The 26,730-nt window shown below is 43.8% G+C and overlaps 2 protein-coding genes across 2 annotated transcripts in view; both read left to right on the top strand.

Annotated features, from left to right (window-relative positions):
• The window catches only part of LOC141474795 (T cell receptor alpha chain MC.7.G5-like), a 290,098-nt gene that overhangs the window by 200,092 nt on the left and 63,276 nt on the right, over positions 1-26,730 (top strand). The gene's annotated exons all lie outside the window — the stretch shown is intronic.
• The window catches only part of LOC141474768 (Ig heavy chain Mem5-like), a 35,370-nt gene that overhangs the window by 7,619 nt on the left and 1,021 nt on the right, over positions 1-26,730 (top strand). Inside the window, exons 3-6 of the mRNA XM_074162842.1 lie at positions 22,769-22,825; positions 25,201-25,482; positions 26,044-26,103; positions 26,438-26,557. Coding sequence (XP_074018943.1) covers positions 22,769-22,825; positions 25,201-25,482; positions 26,044-26,103; positions 26,438-26,556 — 518 coding nt within the window. The 3' untranslated portion in view covers position 26,557. The remainder of the gene's footprint in view (positions 1-22,768; positions 22,826-25,200; positions 25,483-26,043; positions 26,104-26,437; positions 26,558-26,730) is intronic.

Genomic DNA, 26,730 nt, shown 5'->3' with positions numbered 1-26,730 from the left:
ATGAACAGACAGAGTCCTCTCCGGACGTTGGCCATCGCAGGAAGAGAGCTGACCCTTTGATCCCTCAGATTTTATATTGAGCATGGGGCAGATGGGATGGAATACCCCAGTTGGTCAGGTTTGGGTCACCTGTCCTGTCAGCCCCTCCTTATAGATGTGACCCCTTTTCGGTTTTCCGTTTCCGACCCTCTAAGGGGGCAAATAAGAAATTGGCTGACCTTGGTTGTTATAGCAATAAGTATAAGCAAGGGCCTCTCTGCATACCGTTCCTTGGCATGTAGCACAAACATTGGTCTTATCATTCTGAGAACGAGCAGTTTTCTCCACAATGTACCGTTAATTTCAGAGTGTTAGAGGAGGCCTAGCTAAGATGTAAAATTACAAGACAGAAAATTGGTTTGGTTTTACTTCAAACCGGGACATTCCACCCCTTATTCCATACCATTTGCATCATGCTTAGATTACAAATACTATCATCTATGAAATCTATTCACATATACATATATAGATAGATATATGTATAAGTCACGCAGTTATGATTTATCTCTATGTACAAAAGCTAAGTCCATTTCACGGCAGATCAGGTTCTCAGGGTAGGAAAGATGGTGTGAAATTCATTATGGTTCATGCCCATGGGTAACATGTCCATCTCGGAGAAGTTTTACTGGACGCCACTTGATCAATCCGGCTAGGTTTCATCATTGCAGTGTCAATCTGAAAAACACTTATAGAACACTGTTAGTATTATAAACAACTAACATCATACTCGGAATTAAGTATTCTATCCCAGGGTCAAATTCCCTTGAGGTACACATTGAACTTCTCCGTTCTTCAGCATCACCCACCAAGTATATCCAGGTCCTTGAGCAAAAACAGTCCCACGAATGGGTTTGCCTTTGCCCGAGGCAGGAAAAACCCATACAGTTTTCCCCAGCATATTCCTTTCATGCACCACAGGGACTTTATCCCCTTCTACGATATGTAAAAGGTCTGATTGAGCAGGACCACCTCGATTGATGGATCCCCTAGTATTAACTAACCAAGTAGCTTGCGCTAAATGCTTGTCCCAGTTTTCACTGAATTTCACTGAATTTTACTGAATTTTTTTTTAGAGTTGGAAGGGACCATATAGACCATATAGATTTTTAAAGGATCCACCACCCATCGCTTTCAGGGTAGTTTTTAACAATCCATTGTATCGTTCAATTTTTCCAGAAGCTGGTGCATGATAGGGAATATGATATATCCACTCAATACCATGTTCTTTTGCCCAGCTACTTATAAGATTGTTTTTGAAATGAGTTCCATTGTCAGACTCAATTCTTTCTGGAGTACCATGTTGCCATAAGACTTGCTTTTCAAGGCCCAGGATGGTATTCTGGGCAGTGGCATGGGGCATGGCATAGGTTTCCAACCATCCGGTGCTTCCTTCCACCATTGTAAGCACGTAATGCTTACCCTGGCGAGTTTGAGGGAGTGTGATATAGTCAATTTGCCAAGCCTCCCCATACTTGTATTTCAACCACCGACCTCCATGCCACAAAGGTTTCAACCTTTTAGCTTGCTTGATTTCGGTGCATGTTTCACAGTCGTGGATAACCTGCGCAATAGCGTCCATGGTTAAATCCACCCCTTGGTCACGAGCCCATTTCTACGTTGCATCTCTTCCTTGATGACCTGAAGTGTCATGGGCCCATCGAGCTAAGAACAATTCACCTTTATGTTCCCAGTCTAAATCTGTCTGGAAAATCTTAGCTGCTCGGTCCACTTGCTGATTGTTCCGATGTTCCTCAGTGGCTCGACTCATGGGTACGTGGGCATCTACATGGCATACTTTCACGACTAGTTTCTCTAGCCGATCAGCAATATCTTGCCATAATTCAGCAGCCCAAATGGGTTTACCCTTGCGCTGCCAGTTGCTCTGCTTCCATTGTTTTAACCATCCCCACAGAGCATTTGCCACCATCCATGAGTCAGTATAGAGATAGAGTATTGGCCACTTTTCTCGTTCAGCAATGTCTAGGGCCAGCTGGATAGCTTTTACCTCTGCAAATTGACTTGATTCACCTTCTCCTTCAGTAGCTTCTGCAACTCGTCGTGTAGGACTCCATACAGCAGCTTTCCATCTTCGATGCTTTCCTACAATACGACAAGATCCATCAGTGAACAAAACATACTGTTTCTCATTATCTGAGAGTTCATTATATGGTGAGGCTTCCTCAGCACGTGTTACCACCTCCTTTGGTGGCATTGTGAAATCTCCGCCTTCGGGCCAGTTTGTGATCACTTCTACAATTCCTGGACGATTTGGGTTTCCTATTCGAGCTCGCTGTGTAATTAAGGCAACCCACTTACTCCAGGTAGCATCGGTGGCATGATGAGTAGAAGGAACTTCACCTTTGAACATCCAACCCAACACTGGCAATCGGGGGGCCAGGAGGAGCTGTACTTCAGTACCAATTACTTCTGAAGCAGCTCTAACTCCTTCGTATGTTGCCAAGATTTCTCCTTCAGTTCGGGTATAGTTGGCCTTGGAGCCTTTATAGCCTCGACTCCAAAATCCCAGGGGTCAACCTCGAGTCTCCCCTGGTCCTTTCTGCCATAGGCTCCAGGTAGGGCCATTATCTCCAGCTGCAGTGTACAGCACATTTTTAATGTCCTGTCCTCTTCGGACTGGTCCAAGTGCTACCGCCTGCACAATCTCTTGTTTAATTTGCTCAAAGGCTTGTCGTTGCTCAGGACCCCACACAAACTCATTTTTCTTTCAAGTCACTTCATAGAGAGGTTTCACAGTCTGACTATAACCTGGAATATGCATTCTCCAGAAACCCACAACACCTAAAAGGGCTTGTGTTTCCTTTTTGTTAGTAGGTGGGGACATAGATGTTATTTTGTTAATCACCTCCATTGGGATCTGGCGATTGGCCATCTTGCCATTTAATTCCCAAGAATTGGATGTTTCGTGCAGGTCCCTTGACCTTACCTCTTTTCACAGCAAAACCTGCTTTCAGAAGAATCTCAATTACTTTCTTACCTTTCTTGAAAACTTCTTTTGCTGGATTACCCGACACAATGATGTCATCAATGTATTGGAGGCGTTCTGGAGCTCCACACTTCTCCAGTACAGTCTGGATCAGTCCATGGCAAATAGTAGGGCTGTGTTTCCACCCCTGGGGCAGTCGATTCCAGGTGTACTGGACGCCCCTCCAGGTGAAAGCAAACTGTGGCCTGCACTCTGCTGCTAAAGGAACAGAGAAAAAGGCATTAGCAATGTCAATTGTAGCATACCACTTGGCTGCCTTCGACTCTAGTTCATATTGCAGTTCTAGCATGTCTGGCACGGCAGCACTCAATGGTGGTGTGACTTCATTCAGGCCATGGTAGTCTACTGTTAGATGCCAGTCACCATCAGACTTGCGCACTGGCCGTATCGGACTGGTGAAGGGTGAGCGAGTCTTGCTGATCACTCCTTGGGTCTCCAACCGACGAATCGGGTTCTGAATGGGAATCAGAGAATCATGGTTAGTGCGACACTGTCGCCGATGCACCGTGGAAGTAGCAAGTGGTACCTGCTGTTCTTTAACCTTCAGCAATGCTACCCCAGAAGGGTCATCTGAAAGGCCAGATAAGGTAGACAGCTGTGTAACACCCTCAGTCTCTACAGCTGCTATACCAAAAGCCCACCGATACCCTTTCAGGTCTTTGAAATACCCTCTCTTGAGGTAGTCTATGCCAAGGATGCACAGAGCATCTGGGCCGGTCACAATAGGATGCTTTTCCCATTTATTCTTATTCAAGCTCACTTCGGCCTCCAGTACAGTCAGTTCTTGAGATCCTCCTGTCACTCCTGCAATAGTGGCTGATTCTGTCTCTCTATGATTCAATGACATTAGGGTACACTGTGCACCAGTGTCCACCAGGGCTCTATACTTCCGTGGCTCTAATGTGCCAGGCCATCGAATGCACACAGTCCAATAAACTCGGTTATCCCTCTCCTCCTCCTGGCTGGAGGCAGGGCAACCCTAATGCTGAGGACAGCATCTCCAATTCCAAGGTGAGTTCCAGCCTGGACAGGGGCAGCACATACTCTGAACTGGAGCAGCCATATTCATGTAACAATCCTTTCTTCTGTTTGCTTTACCTTGCAACTCAAGCACTCGTGACTGTAGGGCTGAAGTAGGTTTTTTATCCCATGTCCTCTCCATTATTGCAGAGGCAAAGCCACAGGAAACTTCAGAACGAGTCCTGTTTCCCTTTGGTTGGTCTCATAGGAGGGCGTTTTTTCTTAATGGCTGCAACTCTGGTCTTAACTGCAACTTGGGTCTGAGCAGGAACCTCAGCCTGAGCTGCAACTTGGGTCTGAGCAGGAACTTGAGCCTGAGCTGGAGAAGAGTAAGAGTCTTTCCCAATCTCAGAAAGTTTTTCAAGGAGTTTGTGAAAAATTGTCTCATTTTGCTCAAGTATTGCCTTGGTCATTTTCTCCATTGTCTCATTCTGTGTCTTATTTTGTTCAGCCATCTTCTCAGTTTGTTCAGCCACTTTCTTAGTCAGGTTTTCTATTGCTGCAACACGGATGGGACGAGAGAGACTATCTTCATACTGTTGTACCCTATCAGCAACCTCATTTTACAGTTGGTGTATCAGTATCAGATGCTCCCTAGACCATTGTTGACAAAGTGTGGGAATACGCTGATGGTGCAGTCTGCACAAACTTTTTCAACAAAGGTCGTTGACATGGCATTTCATCAGGATTTATAGTCACTTGCCAATCGCCATAAATCACTTCTCGAATAGCCAGTTCTCTCAGGTACTTAGTACCTTTCTCCATGCTGGTCCGTTGCCTTGGACGGCATTGGATATCATCCTTAAAGGGATATCTGCTCTTTACAGCTGATAACAGTCGCCTCCAGAGACTGAGAACATCTGCCTTATTCCCAATCGCTTTATCAATACCTCCCTCTTTGGCCAGATTTCCCAGCTGGTTGGTCTCTCTACCATCTAAGTCTATGCAATTAGCTCCACTGTCCCAGCATCGGCGCAACCAAGAGACAAGTGGCTCCCCATCATGACGAGTAAAATCCTTCCTCAGATTTTGCAAATCCTTTAAGGACAAAGAGTTAATATTTATTACATCTACATCTGAGGCATCATCCTGTATCGAGGCTGGCTGAGAAGGACCCTCTCCCCTATCTACCTGAGAAGGAGCTGTTGACTGTGTTGTAAGAGGGTGCTTTCCTTTATCTACACCAGAAGGACCCTCTCCTGGATCTTCATCAGAGGAAGCCTCTCCCGTGCTCTCTGGCTTGGGCATGTCCTTGTCGTAAGGGGCAGGGGACCGAGCCGACCTCTTTTTCTGCTTCCTGGTCACCGGAGCAACTTGTGCCGGTTCTGCTGGCGCTGGGATAGCAGCAGCGTTCATTCCGGGAGCTGGAGCAGTGACAGCGCTGGCTGTCAGGGCCGGAGCAGCCGGTGCAGCTGCGGGCGGGGGAGGGGCTGGCGATGGAGATGTGGGGGGTGCGGGCGGGGGAGTCATTTTACCGCCGGCTGCTGAGTGACCGGGGCCGGGACGGGGCGGGGCGCGGCTTGGGCCGGAGCCCGTGCGGGAGCCAGTGGAGGGGCGACCGATACCGCTGGGGTCGGTGTCGGCGTGGCCAGGGGCGTGGCTTCCGCCGGGGCTGGAGCCTTGGCTTGTGCCGGTGGCTGTGGGGGAGCAGCCGATGCCGTTGGCACCGGTGTCGGCGTGGCCTTGGCCAGTGCCGCTGGCTTGGCTTGGGCCGGGGCCGGGGCTTGGGCTGGAGCTGGAGCCAGGGCCGGGGCTGGTTCTGTTTGTGTCTGAGTAGCAATAGTGCATGCCATGCAATGCTCACTTCTGCACTGACATTTGATAGCAAATACTGCCTGCATTACATTCAGTGAAATCGACAGCACTATCACGCTTAAGTGACCGTAACAATAATCACAATAATTCTCCAAAGAGCCCACAGGTTTTTCATCCCCTAATTCTGTTGGTATCACTTTGGGATAATCACTAAGAGGCAAGGTAAACTTTCCCCAGCGAAAACTGAAAGTGTGATTAGCAACAGAATCCATCACAAGATGCCCAAGATATGCAGGTACCATAGCAATCCAACTGACCACATTATACATCTGGAGGCACATCCACACGACTACAGCACGCTTGACCCACCGCATCCAAACACAAAAAAACCAAATAAACCTTTCAATATATTCGGCCCGTTAAACACCACTGCGTCAATGAACTTCATACAAAGCTCTCTAAAAATACCATATACAATATTCTGTAGGTACACCATGATGTAAGCTGTTGGTTCTCCCTGAGCAAGCCAGCATTCAAACTATTCAGGCAATCTTATCAGACCACAGTCGTCTGCCCCATGTTGGGCGCCAATAAATCTGTCGCGGTTGCGGCCCAATTTACCAAAAAAAGACTGACAGATGGCCCTTACCGCCCTTTCCCCCCCGCCCCAAAAGAGGAGAGAGGAGAGAAAGAGATAAGGAGATTTAGAAGTTTAGAATGAACTAAACTACTTTAATGAAGATTTAATATTAAAATAGAAATAAAGAAGAAAATAATGAAATAGATACAATATATACAAAACCGTGTCAAGCTCCCAGGATGACAGTCACGTCACCGGCAGGCACCGGGGAAGTCCCAGACTGGACTCAGCGATGAATGGGAACTGGATTCCAGCTCTGGGGTCAGGAACACGTGGATGGGGATCAAAGGCAGATGAACAGACAGAGTCCTCTCCGGACGTCGGCCATCGCAGGAAGAGAGCTGACCTTTTGATCCTTCAGCTTTTATATTGAGCATGGGGCAGATGGGATGGAATACCCCAGTTGGTCAGGTTTGGGTCACTTGTCCTGTCGGCCCCTCCCTATAGATGTGATCCCTTTTTGGTTTTCCGTTTCGAACCCTCTAAGGGGGCAAATAATGAAATGGGCTGACCTTGGTTGTTATAGCAATAAGTATAAGCAAGGGCCTCTCTGCATACCGTTCCTTGGCATGTAGCGCAAACATTGGTCTTATCATTCTGAGAACGAGCATTTTTCTCCACAATGTACTGTTAATTTCAGAGAGTTAGAGGAGGCCTAGCTAAGATGTAAAATTACAGAACAGAAAATTGGTTTGGTTTTACTTCAAACCGGGACAGATGCAGGAGGATCTATAGTGGGAACTCCAGGGACTGTATAGTCAAGTGCAGGTTATTGCATGTTGCCTTGGCTGATGTCCGACATGGCCCGGTTTTTCCTCTGTGGCTTGGGTGTAGAGCTGTGGGATGATGAAAATGTGGTGCGGTAGCTCACAGGAGTACCGTCGTGGATGTAATCAGGGTATTTAGGAAAGAGAGATGGCAGCTCAGCATGGGTGACATTGTGGTGGGTGGCTTCTATGGATCTGATCAGGACTAGGTGTGATGTGTTGACCTTGGCTGTCCACTAGGTGCCCACCAAGCCCCTCTATCAGTCCCCCTCTTCTGCTGGACAGTGGGGAAAAATCCAATGAAAGGCTCTTGGGTCAAGAAATGACAAAGTTGACCCAGCAATTACCATCACAGGCCAAACAGACTGAATTTGGGGAAATTAATTTATTTTATTAACAATGAAATCAGAGTAGGTAAATGAGAAATAAGAACAAATCTGAAAACACCTTCCTACCACCTCTCCCTTCTTCCCTGGCTTAACTTCACTGCAGGCTTCTCTACCTCTTTCCCCCAAGTGGCACAGGGGGATGAGGAATGGGGGTTGTGGTCAGCTCATCACTCATTGTCTGTTGCTCCTTCCTCCTCACACTCTTCTCCTGCTCTAGTGTGGAGTCCCACCCTTGTGACACTGTTCTTCATGAACTTCTCTGATGCATGTCCTTTGCAGTGGCTGCAGTTCTTAATAAACTCCTCCATCGTGTCCTTTCCATGGGGTGCAGTCCTTCAGGAACAGTTTGTTTCAGTGTGTGTGCCCTGTGGGGCACAGGTACTGCTAGAAAACCAGCTCCAGTGTGGGCTCCTCTCCGTAGGACCACAGTTCCTGCCAGGAGCCTGCTCCAGTGCGGACTCTCTACAGGGTCACAGCTCCCTTCAGGGCACATCCACTTGCTTGGATGTGGGGTCATCATGAAATTGTGCTTAACCAAAATTAAAGCCTTCTATGATAAGACGATGGGTTTCATGGATGAGGAGAGTGTCGGTGTTGTGTAGTCTGAACTTAGTTACACTTTCAGCATTGAATTCCCTGGAAAAGTCAGAGATGAAGCTGTGTGTTACGGACCAGTGCTCACTGACATGGACTGTGCAAGGGTACATGTTCCTTGCTGCAGCCTTTCCCACTGGACTCTGGGACCTGGGATTCCTAAAGGACCGTGTTGCTTTAAAGACTGAGGTGAATAAGGCATTCAGTACATCAGCCCTTTTCCATGTCCTGTGTCACCAGATCCCCACCTCATTTGCCAGTGGGTGATCTCTTTATCTCTCGTTCTTGCCATGATTTGTTATATACCTAACCAGTTGTCGTAGACCTAGTTAACGCATACATTAATCACTGTGGGAATTTAATAAAAGTTGGCATGCAGACCTTGAGAGTCGTCTCACCTTAGTCCTAAATGTTGGGGATTTGTGAATCTTGCGTTACTTCCCCCCCATCTTTTCTGAGTGGGGCGTGACAGCAATGAAGAAAGTTAACTGCATCCCTACCAGACCTAGTACACCTACTCTAGTTGACTCTGCTTTGAGCCAGGAGGGTTAAACTAGACTTTTTCCAGAGGTCCTTAAGATTCAACTCTTCTACCATCCTGTGAGCAAAACTCGTACTTTTCTGCTTCCCCTTTCTAACACCCTTTTTGGGGAGCTGGAAAGGACAGCATCAGGCCTGATGGCCAGCCAGAGCTTTTAAGAGACAGCTTTGGGATCTGGAAATACTTTGAGAGTACTCTTGTATCCTTGGGTTTCTGACTCTAGTCTTTCCTCCTGACCTCTTGTGCTGCCAACCTACTGCTATGTACTCTCTGCAGTGGCCCTTGGGTGGCTGTGAGTGGGAGAGAGCCTCTACCGGTCATTTCCTGATTGAATTTCTTCCCCTCCAGTCCACTGTCTCCAGGATCCCTGCCTCCAGAAACAAGCTGTGGCCAGCAGTACACCTCTCAGGCTTCAGGGAGTCAATCATTAAAATAGGAATGAATTTCCCATCCTTCCAAAGCCAGGCTCTGGGTTTGTGTAAGCGGTTTGCAACCTCATTGTGTTAGAATGTACTTGTGTCTGAACCTTATAGAAGAAGAACATGCCAGAAGATCTAACAGAGGACCACACACCATAAATACAGCAAAAAACCATGCTGAATAGCTTTCCTGAGTCCTTTGTGGTGTTCTTTTTTTTACCCACCCTTATGACTTTTGTATTATTTGCATATTTCTCTCTTGAGTTGCAACATTGAAACTTGAAGGCAAAAGAGGAAATTCAGTTTTCCTCAACACTCTTGTAAAAAGCTGTTTATGGAACTCATTGGGATGGACCAACCTACCTGCTCAAGTAGGGCTACTTAGAGCTGGTGGCTCAGGCCCATGTCTAGATGGCTTTTGAATATCCCCAAAGAGGGATACTCCACAACCTCTTTGGGAAATCTGTGCCAGTGCTCAGTCACTCTCAGAGTGAAAAAGTGTTTCCTGATTTTCAGGTGGATCCTCTATGTTTCAGTTTGTGCCTATTGCCTCTTTTCCTGTCACTAGGCACCACTGAAAGGAGCCTCATCCCATTTTATCAGATATTTCTATACATTGATGAGATCCTCCCTGAGCCTTCTTGGCTCCCTTGAGGGAACACAGTCCCAGCTCCCTCAGCTTTCTTTCATGAGAGATGCTCCTTTCGTCATCTTTGTGGCCCTTTGCCACAAGGATTCTCTCTAGTAAGTCCACATCTCTCTTGTAGAGGGCAGCCTAGAACTGGAGCCAGTACTCCAGTTGTGGCCTCACCAGTGCTGAGTAGAGGGAGGGGATTATTTCTTTGACCAGCTGACAACACTTGTCCTAATGGAGGAAAACCAGGAAACCATTAGTCTTCTATTCCACAAAGGCACATACTGGCCATCAGAACCCTCAGGCTGTTTCCTGAACTGTTGCTTCCCAGCCAGCAGTCCTCCAGCCTGTATTGGTGCGTGGAATTGTTCCTCCTGAGGTGTAGGATTTTGCATTGGAAGGCAAAGCTACTTTCCATCCAGTCTGACTTCTTTTTTCCCATGGTCAAGTTCTGAGTTCTTTGTTTCTTTTTGTATGCTTCTCTCTCATATCTGAGACTATAACAGGAGCAAGAGCTTTTGAGGAAGTCACCAGCTCTGCAGACTCCTCAAGGAACCAGCTGTTGCTGAAAGTGCTCTCGCCATCAGCTGTAGACCTGGCCACCTATTTCTGCAGCACCCGAGAGCTGGAGAAGGGCCCAGTGCTTGAAAGACAGGCAGGGCCAGGGCAGAACTGGAAGGAGGGGGGTTAAATCCAGCCAAGTCTGGCTGCAAGGCATGGCTCTTCTCAGACCTTTCAAGACTAGTCTGGGCTGACTTTCCTGGAAAGGGGCACAGAGGTGCTGTGGCAGTAGCAGAGTATCTCAAAAGCACACACAAAAACCATTAACACGCTCTAATTTTCTTCCATTCTTCTCAATCTCTCCCACATGTAGAAAGTGACAGGGAAAGAGGTTTAGTTTTGAGTATTTTTTTAAGAAGGACAATGAGCATTGAAGAAATTAAAATTTTAGCATGAAAAGGAAGAACTCAATTGCATTTGGATACCTCATATTATTCAGGGAGTCTCAGAGCAATCTTGCAGCAGGACATAAAAACAGTCACTCAGTTGTGTCTGAGAGAGAGCAACGCTGCACCAGGAACTGCACTGCCAAGATGATTTTTCCCAGAATTTGATGAAAAATTTCTTCTCTGCATTCCTAGCTCCTGCATTGGCTCCATGTGAATAAACATACATGTTCTTATCCTGAGGACTGAGCATTCATTTCTGTATTTGGAAGTGTAGAATTCCATGGAAGTGCATTTGCACATATATGTCCATATGCAAATGCATCCATATGCTTGTGCACATACACACGTTGCCCTGGGTGTCCTACGTAGAAGATGGAGATACGAGGTCAGTTGTCGCCAAACTTTGCCCTGATTAACACATTTGACTCTATGGAAGAATCGCTGCAGTGCATTAATCTAAAAGCCATTCAACCCAGCGGATTGTCTGTAAGGCCAATGCCAGATGGCTTGCAAAGGCTATAAATACAAAACAAATGCTACTTCATTTCTTCTGTTGCTACCTGTCATAGTTAGCCCCAGCCAGCAACTAGGACCATGCAGCTGCTCACACACCGCGCGCCCCCTTCCCCCTCCCGCCCCGCCTCCAGTAGGGTAGGGAAGAGAGGGAGAAAAGGAGGGGAAAGGAAAAAAGCCTCATGAGTTGAGATAAAGACAGTTTAATAGAACAGTAACGGAAGAGGAGAATAACAATAATAATAGTAAAAGAATATACTAAATAAAATCATACAAATTGCTCTCACTACCCAAAGATCAGTTGCCCAGCCCTTCCTGAGCAGTGATCATGGATCCCTGCCACCTGTCCAATCCCCATTTGTATACTGAGCTTGATGTCTATGATACAGAACATCCCCTAGTCAGCTTATCCAGTTTGTGCTCCCTCTCAGCTTCTATGGGAAGCTGAAAAAGTCCTTGACTAATATAAACATTACCTAGCAACTACTAAAATAATATGTGTATCAACATTCCTCAACATTCTTCTCATACCAAATCCCAAACACAGCAGCAACTAGAAAGAAAATGAACTCTAACCTAGCTGAAACCAGAACACTAGTCTCCTTCCTTGTAGGCTTCAGAAGTTCAGGGACTTCCGCAAGCATATGTTATAGATTTCTTTTATAGAAAGATATATTTCTTATATTATATATTTCTTTTATAGATAGAGATAATATATATAGAGATATAATAATAATATATATAGAGATATATATTTCTTTTATAGATATCAGTACTTCTAGTTGTCCTCTCCATATTGAAGGTTGTGATTTACTGTTTATCTTAAATATCTAGTTTCCTAAGATCACCTATAGTGTCTCCAGGGAATCTATGACCAATAACATTACTATCTTGGTAGAAGGGTTGAATGGGATGGTTCTGTCCACAGGAGAACATAATGTCCACCGCACCCTTTAAGAGAAAAGTCACCTTCTTGAGAGATGTATCTGAGAACCAGCTCTCCTTGCCAATAAAGCCATGGACACAGCCTCGTATAAATGTGTGATGAAATCAGGTGGACATGCTGGGAGCTAGGCTCCCAAAAAAGGAAATTATCTTAAAGTACAAATGGAGATTTTTGGGAGGCCAAGAAGAATTATGCTTGAAGGGTCAGGGTAGTTTCTTCTGGAAAGAAGCAGTGTAGACCTTTAGGCAAGGGCTGAAGGAATTAAAACAACCATGCATGCACAAATCACCTGCTAGTTCCCCGCTAAAATGTGTCTTCATCTGCCTAAGGCACTTTTGTAGAGGAAAGGGGGACTCCTTCTCTTCTCATTTCCTTCAAAACAGAACTCAAGGAGAGGTTTTCAGTATGACTTCGTGGAACACTGACAGTCTAACCATGCTCTCTAACATGTCACCAGCAGTACTGGAGCGCCTCCTGCAATTTTTTGGAGGGAATGCACCAAGACAGGGGAAGAAAAAACAAAGGCAGAACTCAACTGTTAAATGGAACAAATCCAAGCATGTGGCTTCTGGGAGGCCATGAAAACAGGTGTGTTTCTGTGGCCACCCAAATGGAAAAAGGCTGTTTAACTGCATCTGAGATGTCAGTGACAAACAGGGTGTGGTGTCACTGCTCTGGGAAGATTTGGCAGAAAGCAAAGGATGTGGGAGAGGCACCTGTAACCACCCTGCCTGTAGCAGGAGGCATTTAGAGCTTTATGAAAGAGTCATAAAATCATAGAATCATCTAGGTTGGAAGAAACTTTTAAGATCATCAAGTCCAACCACCAACCCAACACTGACAAAACCACCACTAAACCGTGTCCCTCAGCACCACATCTACCCGTATTTTAAATACATCCAGAGATGGTGATTCCACCACTTCCCTGGGTAGCCTGTTCCAATGTTTGATAACCCTTTTGGTGAAGAAGCTTTTCCTCATATCCATCCTAAACCTCCCCTGATGCAACTTGAGGCCGTTTCCTCTTGTACCATCACCTGTTACTTTCCTTTTGTGTCTTAGAACTGGATTCAGTGATTCAGAAACTGCTCCATAATTCCAGGGAACCATTAATCAAAATCATTAAAGTAAGATAGAAATCAAATTAAAAGCCAAGTTTAGTCAACTATAACTAGATGTTTTCCTACCTTCAAACTCAGCCAAAGACACATATAAATAAATCAAAAGTCAAAAGCCAACTCGGTGGTCAAATAATCTAGTTCACTAGATCAAAGAAATGGAGAAAAAAAAGTGCATATAAGCAGGAAAAAAATCCCAAGACCCTTATAAAAATGGCACTCAAACTAGAAATCTTAAAAATCAAATATCTGAGTAAATAAACAACTTCAGTACATCAAGGTAGGGTCCATTAAACCACCATCAGCTCAACCAAAGTAACTTTTGATCAGTTCATAAACATAGACTGATTTATTTAGCATGAAAATAGGCTTTGAGAACATAAATACTTGAAGGTCCAGAGAGAGTTAGGAAATGTAGAATGAAACTAAATTGAAAAAAAATTGAATGAAAGTAAATTGAAAACCCAGAGGCAACCGGTTCCCAGACAGTCTTTAAAATATTTCACCCTACCTCTCTTGGTGCTTGTTAAAGACAATCTGATAATCGGGTCCTTTAAGTGAGAACAGCTCTAACAGCTCAAAAGTAACAAAGTTCCTTTTTGACAAGTATCAAATTTATTTTAGTAAGAGATTAATACTACCCTATCTGCCAAAAAAACCAATGCTGATAGTGTTGTTTTTAGTGTACAGCAACCTCTCTGGAATAGTATTAGAGAACAGTGTAGAAGAAGAGGAAAATAAAATCCAGGTCTTCAAAGCACATGAAAGACGAGACATCACCTGGCACTGAAAGAAGCAAATGTTTTTGTAGAACTGTCTACCACTGTGTGGAGTACGTACCACAGTGACTGAAAAAGACTGAACCGCTACACACAAATTGTCTCATTCGCTGGCTTCTCTTGAAGATGCAGACATCGTGCCCTACGTAGTCTTTTTCCTCAGACAATTGTATGCACATACACACATTTCTGATTCCCAGAAAGACTCACGGAGCAGAAAGACCTTTCTATGCAAGACCATTTTCCCCAACATTCAACATCAGATCTTGGATCTTGCAAGCATGTCATTTTAGACATCTGATCATCAGTTCAAGGTGAGCAAGTGGGGATTAACCTTATGTTAACTGTATGTTAAATTTAAATGTTTCCATTTAAGTTTAGCATTGTGCTCTTCTCTTTGTCTCAGAGCACAGAGGAGGTAAGGTCTGTTCACACTTTTCTGGTAAGAACAAAGATCCTTTTAACTTCATATCCAACAGTGACTAGAAGCAGATGCATGAAGAACAAGAACAGGTGATTAGGAAGGATACTTCCCACTAGTAATCTCCCAGCTACTAGACGTCAGAACAAGGACTTTGCATCACATGTGGTTCCTTTGCATTTACCATTTGTAAGTTTATTCAGGACCTTTTGTTCACCATTTTGGCCTTCTCCCACCTTTGCTTGACATACTGCTTTGCCAAAATGAACCAATCCTGAGCTTTAAGGAGCTAATGTCTGAAAATGAAGCAACTCTCCTAGACCTCTCCTCTCTCCAGGACCATAACCCATGTGATTCTTCCAAGCAGATCCCTCAAGAGCCCAAATTCTGCTCTCCTGAAGTCCAGGGCTCCAGTACTGCTTTTTGCATTGCTCTCTCCTCTCTGGTTCCTGAGCTTAAACACTGCGTCATCACTGCAGTCAAGGATGCCCCTGACCTTCACATCTAGCACTAATTCTTCCTCATTTGCAAGTAGGTGGGCCAGCTCATCAGTCACTTGTGTCAGGAAGTTTTCATCAGCACACTCTAGAAAACTGCTTGACTAGTTCTGCCCTGCTGCGCTGTCCTGCCAATAGACATTTCACACGGTTCAAGTTCCCCATAAGGACCGGGGCCAGTGAACGTGAGGCTTCTTTCAATTGTCTGAAGATTATTTCTTCCTGATCAGGTTATCTGTAGTAGTCACTCACCACAGTGTCACCCATGCTAGTCTGCCATCTAATCCTGATCCATACGGTATCAGCTGGCTCATTGCACATCCCAAAGCATGTATTTCAGCTGCTACCTCACAGGAAGGGCAATCCCCCCTCCTTGCCTTCACAGCTTAATCATAGAATCATACAGTCTGTGTGAGCCGATGCAGGCAGGACGCAGGAACAACCACAAAACCACGGATTAAAGGCAAAGAACAAATTTAATCTCAATACCCCATGGATCGGGGAACCTCTGAAGCAGCACCTGGGCAGACGCAGGCAAGCAGGGAATGCAGGCACCGCGGAGCGAGAGTCCTTATTAGCAAGAGAGTCCTTGTTAGGAAGGGAGTGAGAGAGCGAGAGAGCTCCCACTTGCTGTTTGGGCCTGTATTTGAAGGATTCTGGCAGGCAGAGTTTTCCTGTGCCAGGCTGTGCTTTGATCTCTTCAACAGCAGGGCAGGAATCTCAGGCATGTTCAATAAGGTGCCCCTGAGTCCATCCCAGGCCTGTGTTATTTAAGTGCAGATGTTCTACTTGTTGAGCACACAAAACTAAGCAACAATTAGTGTGATATATGTGTTTTCCAGCACCCTACATGCGAGTCACTTGAGCGTATTTACAGTCCTCCTTGCCAATCTTCCATTACTTTCCCACAGAGTCACAGAATGGTTACAGCAGGAAGGGACCTTAAAGATCATCTAGATGATCTTTAGAGGATGCAGAGAAGGCAGAGTTGCTAAATGCTTTCTTTACTTTAGTCTTAACTTCTCAGTCCAGCCCTCAAGAGTCCCAGACTTTGGAGGTAACAGAGAAAGTCTGGACGAAGGAAGACTTCCCCTTGGTGGGTGAGGAAGATCAAGTTAGAGAACAGTTAAGTAAACTGGGTATATGCAAGTCCATGGGTCCTGATGGGATGCACCCACAAGTGCTGAGGGAGCTGGCAGAAGTCATTGCTGGGCCAGTCACCATCATCTTTGAAAGGTCCTGGAGAACCGGCGAGGTGACTGAGGACTGGAAGAAAGCCAATGTTACCCCAGTCTTCAAAAAGGGCAAGAAGGAAGACCCAGGAAACTACAGGCCAGTCAGCCTCACCTCCATCCCTGGAAAGATGATGGAACGACTTGTTCTGGGCATCATCTCAAAGCATATGGAGGAAAAGAAAGCTATCAGAAGTAGTCAACACGGATTCGCCAAGGGGAAATCATATCTGATTAACCTGATAGCCTTCTATGATGGCATGACTGGTTGGATAGATGAGGGGAGGGCAGTGGATGTTGTCTACCTTGACTTCAGCAAGGCTTTCAACACTGTTTCCCACAGCATGCTCATAAGTAAGCTTTAGGAAGTGTGGGTTAGATGAATGGACAGTGAGGTGGATTGAAAGACAGAGCTCAGAGGGTCGTGACTAGTGGCACAGAAACTAGTTGGAGGTCTGTAACAAGTGGTGTTCCCCAGGGGTCAGTACTGGGTCCAGTCTTGATTAGTATATTCATCAATGATCTGGATGAGGGGTTGGAATGTACCCTCAGCAAGTTTGCTGACGATACAAAACTGGGAGGGATGGTTGACACACCAGACGGCTGTGCCACCATACAGTGAGACCTGGACAGGCTGGAGAGTTGGGCAGAGAGGGACCTGATGAAATTCAACAAGGGCAAGTGTAGGGTGCTGCACCTGGGGAGGAATAACCCCATGCACCAGTATAGGCTGGGGGCTTACTTGCTGGAGAGCAGCTCTGTGGAAAAAACCTAGGAGTCCTGGTGGACAACAGGATGACCATGAGCAGACAATGTGCCTTTGTGGCAAAGAACACCAGTGGCATCCTGGGGTGCATCAAGAAAAGTGTGCCCCATCTGGAGTCCTGTGTCCAGTTCTGGGCTCCCCAGTTCAAGAAGGACAGGCAACTGCTGAAGAGGGTGCAGCAGAGGGCTACAAAGACGATTAGGGGCCTAGAACATCTCTCTTATGAGGAAAGGCTGAGGGACTTGGGCCTTTTTAGTCTGGAGAAGAGAAGACTGAGGGGGGATCTGATCAACATGTATAAATACTTAAAGGGTGGACATCAAGAGGATGGGGCCAGTCTTTTTTCAGAGGTGCCCAGTGACAGGACAAGAGGGAACGGGCACAAACTTGAACATAGGAAGTTCTATCTAAACATGAGGAGGAACTTCTTTCCTTTGAGGGTAGCAGAACACTGGAACAGGCTGCCCAGAGAGGTGGTGGAATCTTGGTCTCTGGAGACATTCAAAACCTGCCTGGACGTGTTCCTGTGCAACCTGCTCTGGGTGGACCTGCTTTGGCAGGGGGGTTGGGCTAGATGATCTCCAGAGGTCCCTTCCAACCCCATATCATTCTGTGACTCTGTGATCTGTGATTCTGTGATCTAGTTCCAACCCCTATCCCCTAGGCAGGGACACCTCCCACTAGACCAGGTTGCTCAAAGCCCCATCCAACCTGGCCTTGAACACCTCCAGGGATGGGCAGCCACAACTTCTCTGGGCAACCTGTTCCAGCGTCTTACCACCCTCAGAATATAAGAATCTCTTCCTAATATCTAATCTAAATCTCCCGTCTTTCAGTTTAAAACCATTACCCTTCGTCCTATCACTCCAATCCCTGATGAGTCCCATCCCAGCTTTCCTGGAGCCCCTTTAGTTACTGAAATATAAGGTCACCCTGGAACCTTCGTTTCTTGAGGCTGAACAACTCCAACTATCTCAGCTTGCCTTAATAGGAGACGTGCTCCAGCCCTCTGATCATCTTTGTGGCCTTCTCTGGACACGCTCCAACACGTCCATGTCCTTCTTATGCTGGGGGCTCCAGAGCTGGACACAGTACTCCATGTGGGGTCTCAGGAGAGCAGAGGGGCAGAATCACCTCCTTCAACCTGCTGACCACACTTCTTTTGATGGCAGCCCAGGATGTGGTTGCCTTTCTAGGCGGCCAAGTGCACACTACTGGCTCATGTTGAGATTCTCATCCACCATCCACCTCACCCCCAAGTCCTTCTCTTCATGGCTGCTCTCAATCCTGTCTGGTTTCATTCACTATACTACTTCTGGAAGCTACCCCACTACACTTCCATGATCCCAAAGCTCTGCAACCAAGCAGTGGAGTTAAAACTGGGACATGTTGGAGAGGAACCCAGGCAACGTGCACTAACCTGCGCTTCACCATGCATTTCAGTTCTTGGGTCATGTGAGCTATCCCACCACTTGTCTATGATGGACCTGAGATCATGGCCCTGTAACTACTAGCAGAGCTCTAATTTCTCTAGCTTGTTCCTCATGTTGCCTGAGTTTATGCACAGGCACTTTAAAGAGGCACCCAGCCATGCTAATTTCCCAGAAACTGTAAGAGGACTTTCTTTTTCCCCATAGATAGTTGCTTATTTACAGACACACGCTTGCAGTGTACTCCTTTCAGTCCTTTTTTTTTAATGAAGTCTGTCCTGTTCATGTCATTCCTCAGACGTTTTATATGAACCCTTCCCACCACCTTCTCACTTGATTATTGATCATCCTTTTCCTCCTCTTTTGTTCCTAATTTAAAGCTCTTCTTACCAGGTTGGCCAGCCTGCTGCCAAAGAAGTTTTTGTCTCATTTAGTCAGGTGGATCCCATCTCTTCCAAACAGTTCTCAGTCCTCAGAAAGAGAGCCATAGTCATAGAAACAAAGTCCCTTTTGCCAATACCAACTGTGCAAACAACAGTTGACCAGCAGGATCCATCCACTCCTTCTTCTCACCACCCTCTCCCTCACCACCTCACCTGGGCCCTTACGCCCTTGACCATCACCCCTAGAGCCTGCTTGCTACTTTCCAGGGCTCCTCTGGCAGTATCGTTAATGCCCACATGGAAGACCAGCAGTGGGTAATGGTCTGAAGGTGTAATAAGGTTTGCAAGCCTTTAAAAAATTTCCCCAATCCAATTCCATGCAAGGAGTAAACCTTCCTAGATGACAGGTCCAGCTGTCAGAGAGGGCTTCTGTTCCTTGCAAGAGGGAGCCATTCATTACTAACACTCACCACTTTTTCTGGTGGCTCATGGTCAATGGGCTCAGACACCTTGTTTGACAGGTTTCCTGATTCCTCGTTTGCTATGAGAGCACTGAATCTATTCTGTAGTTGCAAATCTTCAGGTGAAGCAATACCCTTCCTGTTGGTGCCAGAAGTCACAAGCTCCCAGCCTTTGTTGTCATGGGAACCTCCATTTCCCATCAGCACTAAAAGTACTGATTTTTTTTTTCCTGCTTTTTGTCCATCTTAACACTGTGAGACGTTTCAGAAGTGTCATATCATCCCCAAGTTTACACTTATAATTCAAACTTTTTGGTATTATTCTATGCCCTCCTTGAAAGCCACATCATGTTTCTTCCTGTGGTACGTTGGGTCAGAAACCACTTGAGAAGTCATGTGACTGTCTGTATAATCCAAAATTCTGTGTAGTGAAAAAGAAGAAAGAGACAGTTTTTGTAATGATATATATCACTGTGCTTGGGGGCTGGAGTACCACAATGATATAAACAACATAGGGCCCTGTACAAAAACCCAAAGAAGGAAAAAAGGCAATATATTTGGGGGAAGAAAGGAGGTAGGTGACTGAAATGATTAAGGAGAAATATAGAACATTCTTTTCTTATTTCTATTTATTCTGTAAACATAGAGTTCACAGGGTTTCTAAAACACAGAAGAAAGGGAGAACTTGGAAATTCTGTACTCAATCAAGCTATTTGAAATCATTGAACTATTCCATTCTTGTTTTTCCATTTCCAGTTTCAGAAGAAAATGTGATTCTGGATATCCTCATGGGGCTGTACACGTGTATAATTAGAATATATATCTGTGTTTTCATCTCCTGTTTTTACAACACTTTTGAATACTGCGAGGAAAGAGTTATTTATTGGAATAAGTATTAGCAGTGTGAGGACAGATAAGCTTGTATTTGGAAGTGGGACCGATCTCACAGTTGAACCAAGTAAGTACCATTATTTTATTTCTACAAATTATGTTAAAATTAAGGTGGGGAAGGACAAAGAAATCTAATGGTTTGGGTTCACTGTAAGAATTTTCTGCTGCAATAATCCCTAGAGTGCACTCTCTCCAGCCAGGGTTTCAAGCTAAATCCTCAGCTTGTGTCTGCTTAGGAAGGCTTCACAGGAACAACTGGGCTACCTCTGTATATCACCATTACTCCATGATCCCCAAACACCTGGTGTGCACTACTTAACATGTTATAATTGATTCCCGGTCTGGATAGCACTCTTGCCCAAATTTACTGTGAAGTGCCCTATCCTCCAGTGGATTTTCACTGCCTCATTTTGAGCAGGAATGCACAGCTCAGTGAAGAGCTGACAGTTAAGAGCTGGAGAAAAGTTTTGAGACAGATCTTTAGTTCTCTGATATGAGCACTCTCGTAGTGTCACCAGGCTAGTAATTCCACTGGCATGGAGACAGAAAGAGGAAAGAGGTTAAATATCCTTGGGCTTAAAGTTGCACAACTGCCTCATATCCAACACCACTTAGAATGTATGAAAATTGGCTACCAAGTTGCCTAGGCTTTGAAAACACAGACATGGTGAGTAGGGGTTATAACATGCCTTAGTTCTTCCTGTCTTCATTTGGAATTTCATGATGTACAAAAAAGTTGGATGTCACCTAAGCTCTTCTGTGGGAGTGTGAATGTTAGGGCAGCAGAAGAGTTTGTTAGGTTGATCTTTGTTATCCTAAACATCCAGGTGCCTAACTTACAACTTGTTACAATGCTTTCAGAGGTCTGCATGTCTTTCAAGTGGTGCAAAATGTCCCATGTCATTTTACATACCTAAAACATCCCTCTCTCAGTCCAGAGGGGCATGGGGCTCCCTTAGGTGCTGTTCAGGTCTGTAGGATGTCTTGCATGGGAATAAATGTCTATTTTGGAACAATTTAATTCTACTTCTAATTCCAAAGGAACAAAGGAATGCAAAGTTATTTTTCTGAAGAAAGATCTGTTCTTTCCAACCAGTGAATCCTCATTTGCAAATGTAGGACCAGACGAAAATGCCAGATTCCACTATTTTAACATCAGTCTATATTGATTTGAAGATGATATTTGTCAAAAAAAAAAAAAAAGAGGCAAAATATCCCATAGACAATAGTAGAATTTGGCAAGAAAAAAACAACCAACAAAACAAAGTCTAAGAGCTGGCAGGTGGAAGACGTTGCCATTTCAGACATTCACAGAACTGCTGATATGATACTCTTGTTTCTCACATAAAGGGTCTCATGTTTTTTTAAATAGTTTAGCATGGTGGTTTGTCTCCTGACAAGAACAGATTTGTTTCTAATCAGCTGAAGGTACCATGTGAGTCATTGACTGCAACAAGATATTCTTGGTTTAAGAAAACTTTTACAGTATATTACTCAAATTTCTAAAACTACTTCACCGAATTTCCCACAATTTGGGTTAGGGAACAACTCATTTGACAAGAGAAAGATATTAACCTCATCTTCTCTTCTACCCTGAAATGCTTTAAATCATTCTTTCTCTGTTTTTCCTGCTTAACTAGTCTCTCTGACATCCTGATGCGATATTACATGAAATTTCAGTTGAGTGAAGTTTACATGTTGGTCAATGATTTCTCTTTTTGTAGCTAAGGATAGGATGAGATTTTCAGAGATGCATAGACTTTAGGATTGTTTGACAGTAAACAATGTTAGGCCTCAAGCATCTAAATCACTCAGTGTCTGTTGAAATACTTAATAAGTTGAAGCCAAAAGTTCCAGAATTTGTACAACCTGACCCCTTTGTTGTTAAAGTTGTATTTCTTTGGGAGATACTAATATGCATTTTAAGATGTTAAGAAGAGACATACTTTATCACCTGAATCTGTTGAGAATCCCCAAACACAAAATGTAGAAAACATACATTAGTAGTCACTATAGGATATTCAATGCATATGCTCCTCTTGAGGGCTCAGTTAAGGACAGATAAGCTTTTTGTTTTGGTTTGGTTTTGTTTATTCTAGATAAAACTTTCATTAAGAAAAGTAAACCCCACAGCATTAAGGAATTTGTAAGATTAAAGGGAAAAGGAAGTACAACTTTTTGTGCTAATAAAATGCTACTGCCAGAGCATAACCTAAAAATCCCTCCCAAAAGCAGCGGTAGGAACTCATGGATGTATTTTTAGGTAATGCAAAATGGTGGGATTCAGTTGAGGCTTCTGGGATCTGACAAAGAAATAATTCTTTATTAACTAGAATTGCTCATGTGTTCTTGTTGAGTATCTTACCCAGTAAATTATGCCAGAGAAGCAGCTCGGTAGTGTACTGGCTGTTTGGAAATACTGGAGATCAGAAAACATGAAAAGCCTCTAAAGATCTTATTAGATAACAAAGAACACACAGGACCAACAGGCTTTGTCAGAACCATATTACAGCACCTGGAAAGGAAATGTATGCAGAAGAAATAGCAAAATGAGCCTTTTTTGATTTACATGTTTTAACTGTGTGTAACTGCTGCTCTCATCTTTGGAAAGGGGACTCAACTGACCGTGGAGCCAAGTAGGTATTCCTTATGTACTAACCTCTTCTGAGTTGTTATTGTTTGAATTTTCACTTTTTTTCCTTTTCTTCCTCCTAAAATTCAGGCAACCACTCCTCCATGATTTAAAGTCACTAATTAGACTTTAGGCTTTCTATGCCTAACCTTTTGATATGCAATTAGATAATTTGAGTGTAAAAAACATGCTGATTGCACTTCTTGGGAGTTGCCAAAGAATTTGGACTCCACAAAGGCAAGTCCTGGCTGCTATCATAATGAATTTCTTTGGGACCTAACATCTATCCACTTACTGAGGCATCCTAATAAGCTTTTCATCATAATTGTTAGGTTTCAAAGCCAAGCTTGGACAGTAGTGAAAGGAACTAAAATTCCTGTGGCTATTGACATTGATAAGTTCCCAAGAATTTCTATTCTGTCAGAGTTAGAAAGACAGCACTGAGGGGAGAGAAGGATAATACACAAAAGCATTAAATGTAATCTTATGCAATATTTCTGTACTAGTTTAATTTTACTACATTGTTCAGAGTTTGAGTTAAACTGAATAGGTCAAATGAAGTCAATGGATGTTTGATTCCTGTTTGGTATCTCTTTGCTGTAGGTGTTGACAAGCATGGAGCGGTGTCTGGTTTATTAGTAGAGCCAACCCATGCAAAATTCAAGGCCTAATGTACCTCTCTGTAGCAAAGAGACCCATCAGGATGGTCCTGTCAAATTAGACATGTAAAAATTTTTGATATGTGTCATAGCCTTTCCTAAGCTGAGCCCTTTTTGATAAGGAAGCATACTAGGTGATTCCCTTCAGTTGCCTGTTTTTATTATAATTCATGTTGCTGATCTTGTTCTGACATTGGTATTTGGAATCACCCTAGTTTCTCCACCTGAGGACAAAGATATTTCATTTTTAAAAAAATCATGGTATCATAATGATTTTTTGGCTACTAAATTATTTTGAGGCCGACTGGTTCCTGAAAAGACATCCCCTGCAAGTTCAAGCAATCTTATTTCATTACTTGTATGTCTTACAAGAAATTCTCAGAGAAGGCTGCTGCTATATATGTAAGTTGAAATTCAGGCTTTTGCAGTTGTCAAGTCTTTGTCATTCATATACGTTGCTTGGAATTGGGAATTCAACTCTGAAATTATTTCAAAACAGAAAAAAATACATCTGAAGGTTTCAGAGTAAGTCTTCTGAAAGATGCACGAGAGAGCAAGGATACCAAATCCTGTGAAAACTTGTCAACATCTTTCAAGTTCTTTCAAAATTCCTGTTCTAAGGCATATTTTTCATACCTTGATGTTTGTTGGTATCTTGACCTAAGGAACTACCACTGCATGTTATTACACTAAGCTAAGGAAGATTGCAAATTCCCTGGACATGAGGTTCATAGACCTTGGGGTGTTCTTCCGTCAAATCAGTTTTTTATACTGCGTTATATTAACTGCCCCTTGACCTGTATGACTAACAATATGGCACAGCACATAGATGAGAAAGGTCACAGTTTTTGGAACAGGCACAAGAATTTTTGCTGAACTAAGCACCAATCCTATTCTCTTTTCATTGTCTCCAGACTGGGTTGGAATGTTTTACACTATGTGCAATGTCTAAGCGGGGAAAACCTCCCCCACAACTGAAAGTTCTTGACCTTATCAGATACTCCTGGAGAAGTGGAGACATGCAATTTACAGATTTCTGATTGCTTCTCTCCCACTTTCCCATCTTAGAGACAAAAATCCTTCTTATCTGAGCATTTGTTATGGAAAAGATCAACCTTGTCCCCTACTCCAGCAGCAGTACTTTATTTCTACAAGTAATGTCGTTCATTGGAGTAACCTTGCACAACAGTGAAGCAACAAGCTAACTTCTCTTTTCCCTACCACTCTTGCTATGGTTTGAACATCTAGCCGCATCAGAAGAAGATTTGGGGGAGGGGAGGGAGAACAAAGGAAATGCAGTTATTCCCTCATGTTTCATGAATATGCGAGACATTACTTGATAGAAGTGTTATTTTTTGGAATTAAATTGTTGAGAAATTAATTTAACTCTTGGAGTGGCATGCATAAAAGTTCTCTTCTCACTGCAAGTCCCTTATAAAATAAAGAATTCACATACAGGCATGAGCTTTGGCAAAAAGAAACTTAGAATCCAGTGGAATTAAAGTTCCTATAAAAAACCCCTACTCTAATACATTCTTTCTGTCTTTGATCTGATCTGTTGGAAGTAGCAGCAAGAAATAATGACAAAAAAGTCAGTTAATCACTGATAATGGTAGGAATTAGTCACAGCTGGAGTACATATGAACTTTATGTGACTTAGCACTCAGGCAAGCTTGCAATGAAATCAAATCATGCCCAAATAATGCTTTTTTTTTTACAGACAATCAAAACAGTTCTAACCCAGAAGTCATTGTGATGAAATCAAAGAAACAGAAAGATGGCAGCATTGGGAAAGCAGCTTGTTTGGCAAGGAATTTCTATACAAAGAACATCAGCTTGGAGATGTCTTCTAATATGGTCGTGTATGAACCAAGTACATCCATTTTGACACCAGAGGGCTTGTACGATACTATTAAGGTGGTTGATGTGGCAAAAGACCAAGAGGTGAAGTGCACAGCCAAATTCGATGACAAGACTATTACAGATAACGGCACATTGTCAGGTACAATTTTGTGGTACAGCTGCAACTTAGTTCTGGAGACAGTGTCTTCTAGCGCTTGCTATTTCTTCTGTTAGCAAGCATTGCTCTGGGTAACCATCTGAAATGGGAAAGATATCTGGTACTTAGAGCCAAAAGATATTTAAAAACATCTAAAATAAATGATCCTAACTGTTTAAGAACTTGGAGTTACTTTTTTGGGAGGAAAAAAAAGACAATTTTTTTTTTTTTTAAATGAACGTTCAATTATGACTAAATACTTCACCAGAGAGCAGCAAGCCTTCTACAGCACAGCCTGAAATAGGCTTTCTAAAAACAATAAAAAGTTGAAGTGGTGGTGTGGTTTTGGTTTTGTTTTTTTTTTTTCCTAAATGAATTTTTATATTTTGGGGAATTGTTTCTGTCATCAGCTCCTCAAATTAATGTTAGAATTAGTGACCAGTCATCTGAGCTTCAGACTGTCCTGCCCACATGTTCCTATGGGAAGGGTCATATGAACATTTTGTTTATTCCTTTTTATAATCTGGATATAGTTTATAATGCCTTTTCTTTATCATGCTACAGAGGAGGCTGAAGAACAAGGAACAGGGAAGGTTTGCAACACCACAGACACCTCTGTACAAGGTTAGTTACCTAAATAGATTGTGAAATTATATCACTATGTCGGGGATAGAGGCATGGAAATGTATTTTGTTGGGGTACAGGAGTCAGAATGCAACATATTCATCAAACACAACCTGCTTTTTAAGGGTAACTAGTTTCACAATAGACATGCAACAGGAAGCAAAATCCAATCTAGAGAGACCTCCTCCCCTGTTGTTACTGTTTCTCTATCATCTTTTCCTTTGCTGCTCTTTCTTTCTCGGAAACTATTACTTGTGGTTTTTTCCACTTTCTGCCAATATCACAATATCCAAATCTAGACCCTGATCTCTCCTATCTTTTCTCTGTTACTAAGCAGATACCAAAGTGGAGAAAGCAAACATGCTGTCTATGGCTGTGTTGGGTTTGAGAGTCCTGCTGGCAAAAAGTATCGCCTTCAATACACTCATGAGTATCAAGTTGTTCCTTTTCTGAGGTAAGGAAGCACATTGCTTGATCTGTAGAAATACTGGAAGCACATGCCAGGAATGACTGCCTGTCTTTGTGTATATAGGGGGTACTTAGGGGTTAGACAACCCCCCTAAAAAAAAACCAAACAACCCAGAAAAACAACTACCCCCCTCCCTCCCAAATGACTAATAAAAAAGC

This window comes from Numenius arquata, chromosome 23 (assembly GCF_964106895.1).
Source record: "Numenius arquata chromosome 23, bNumArq3.hap1.1, whole genome shotgun sequence".
NCBI lineage: Eukaryota > Metazoa > Chordata > Aves > Charadriiformes > Scolopacidae > Numenius > Numenius arquata.
The sequence above is the reverse complement of the archived record's forward strand: the minus strand, read 5'-3'. Positions and strand labels throughout refer to the sequence as shown.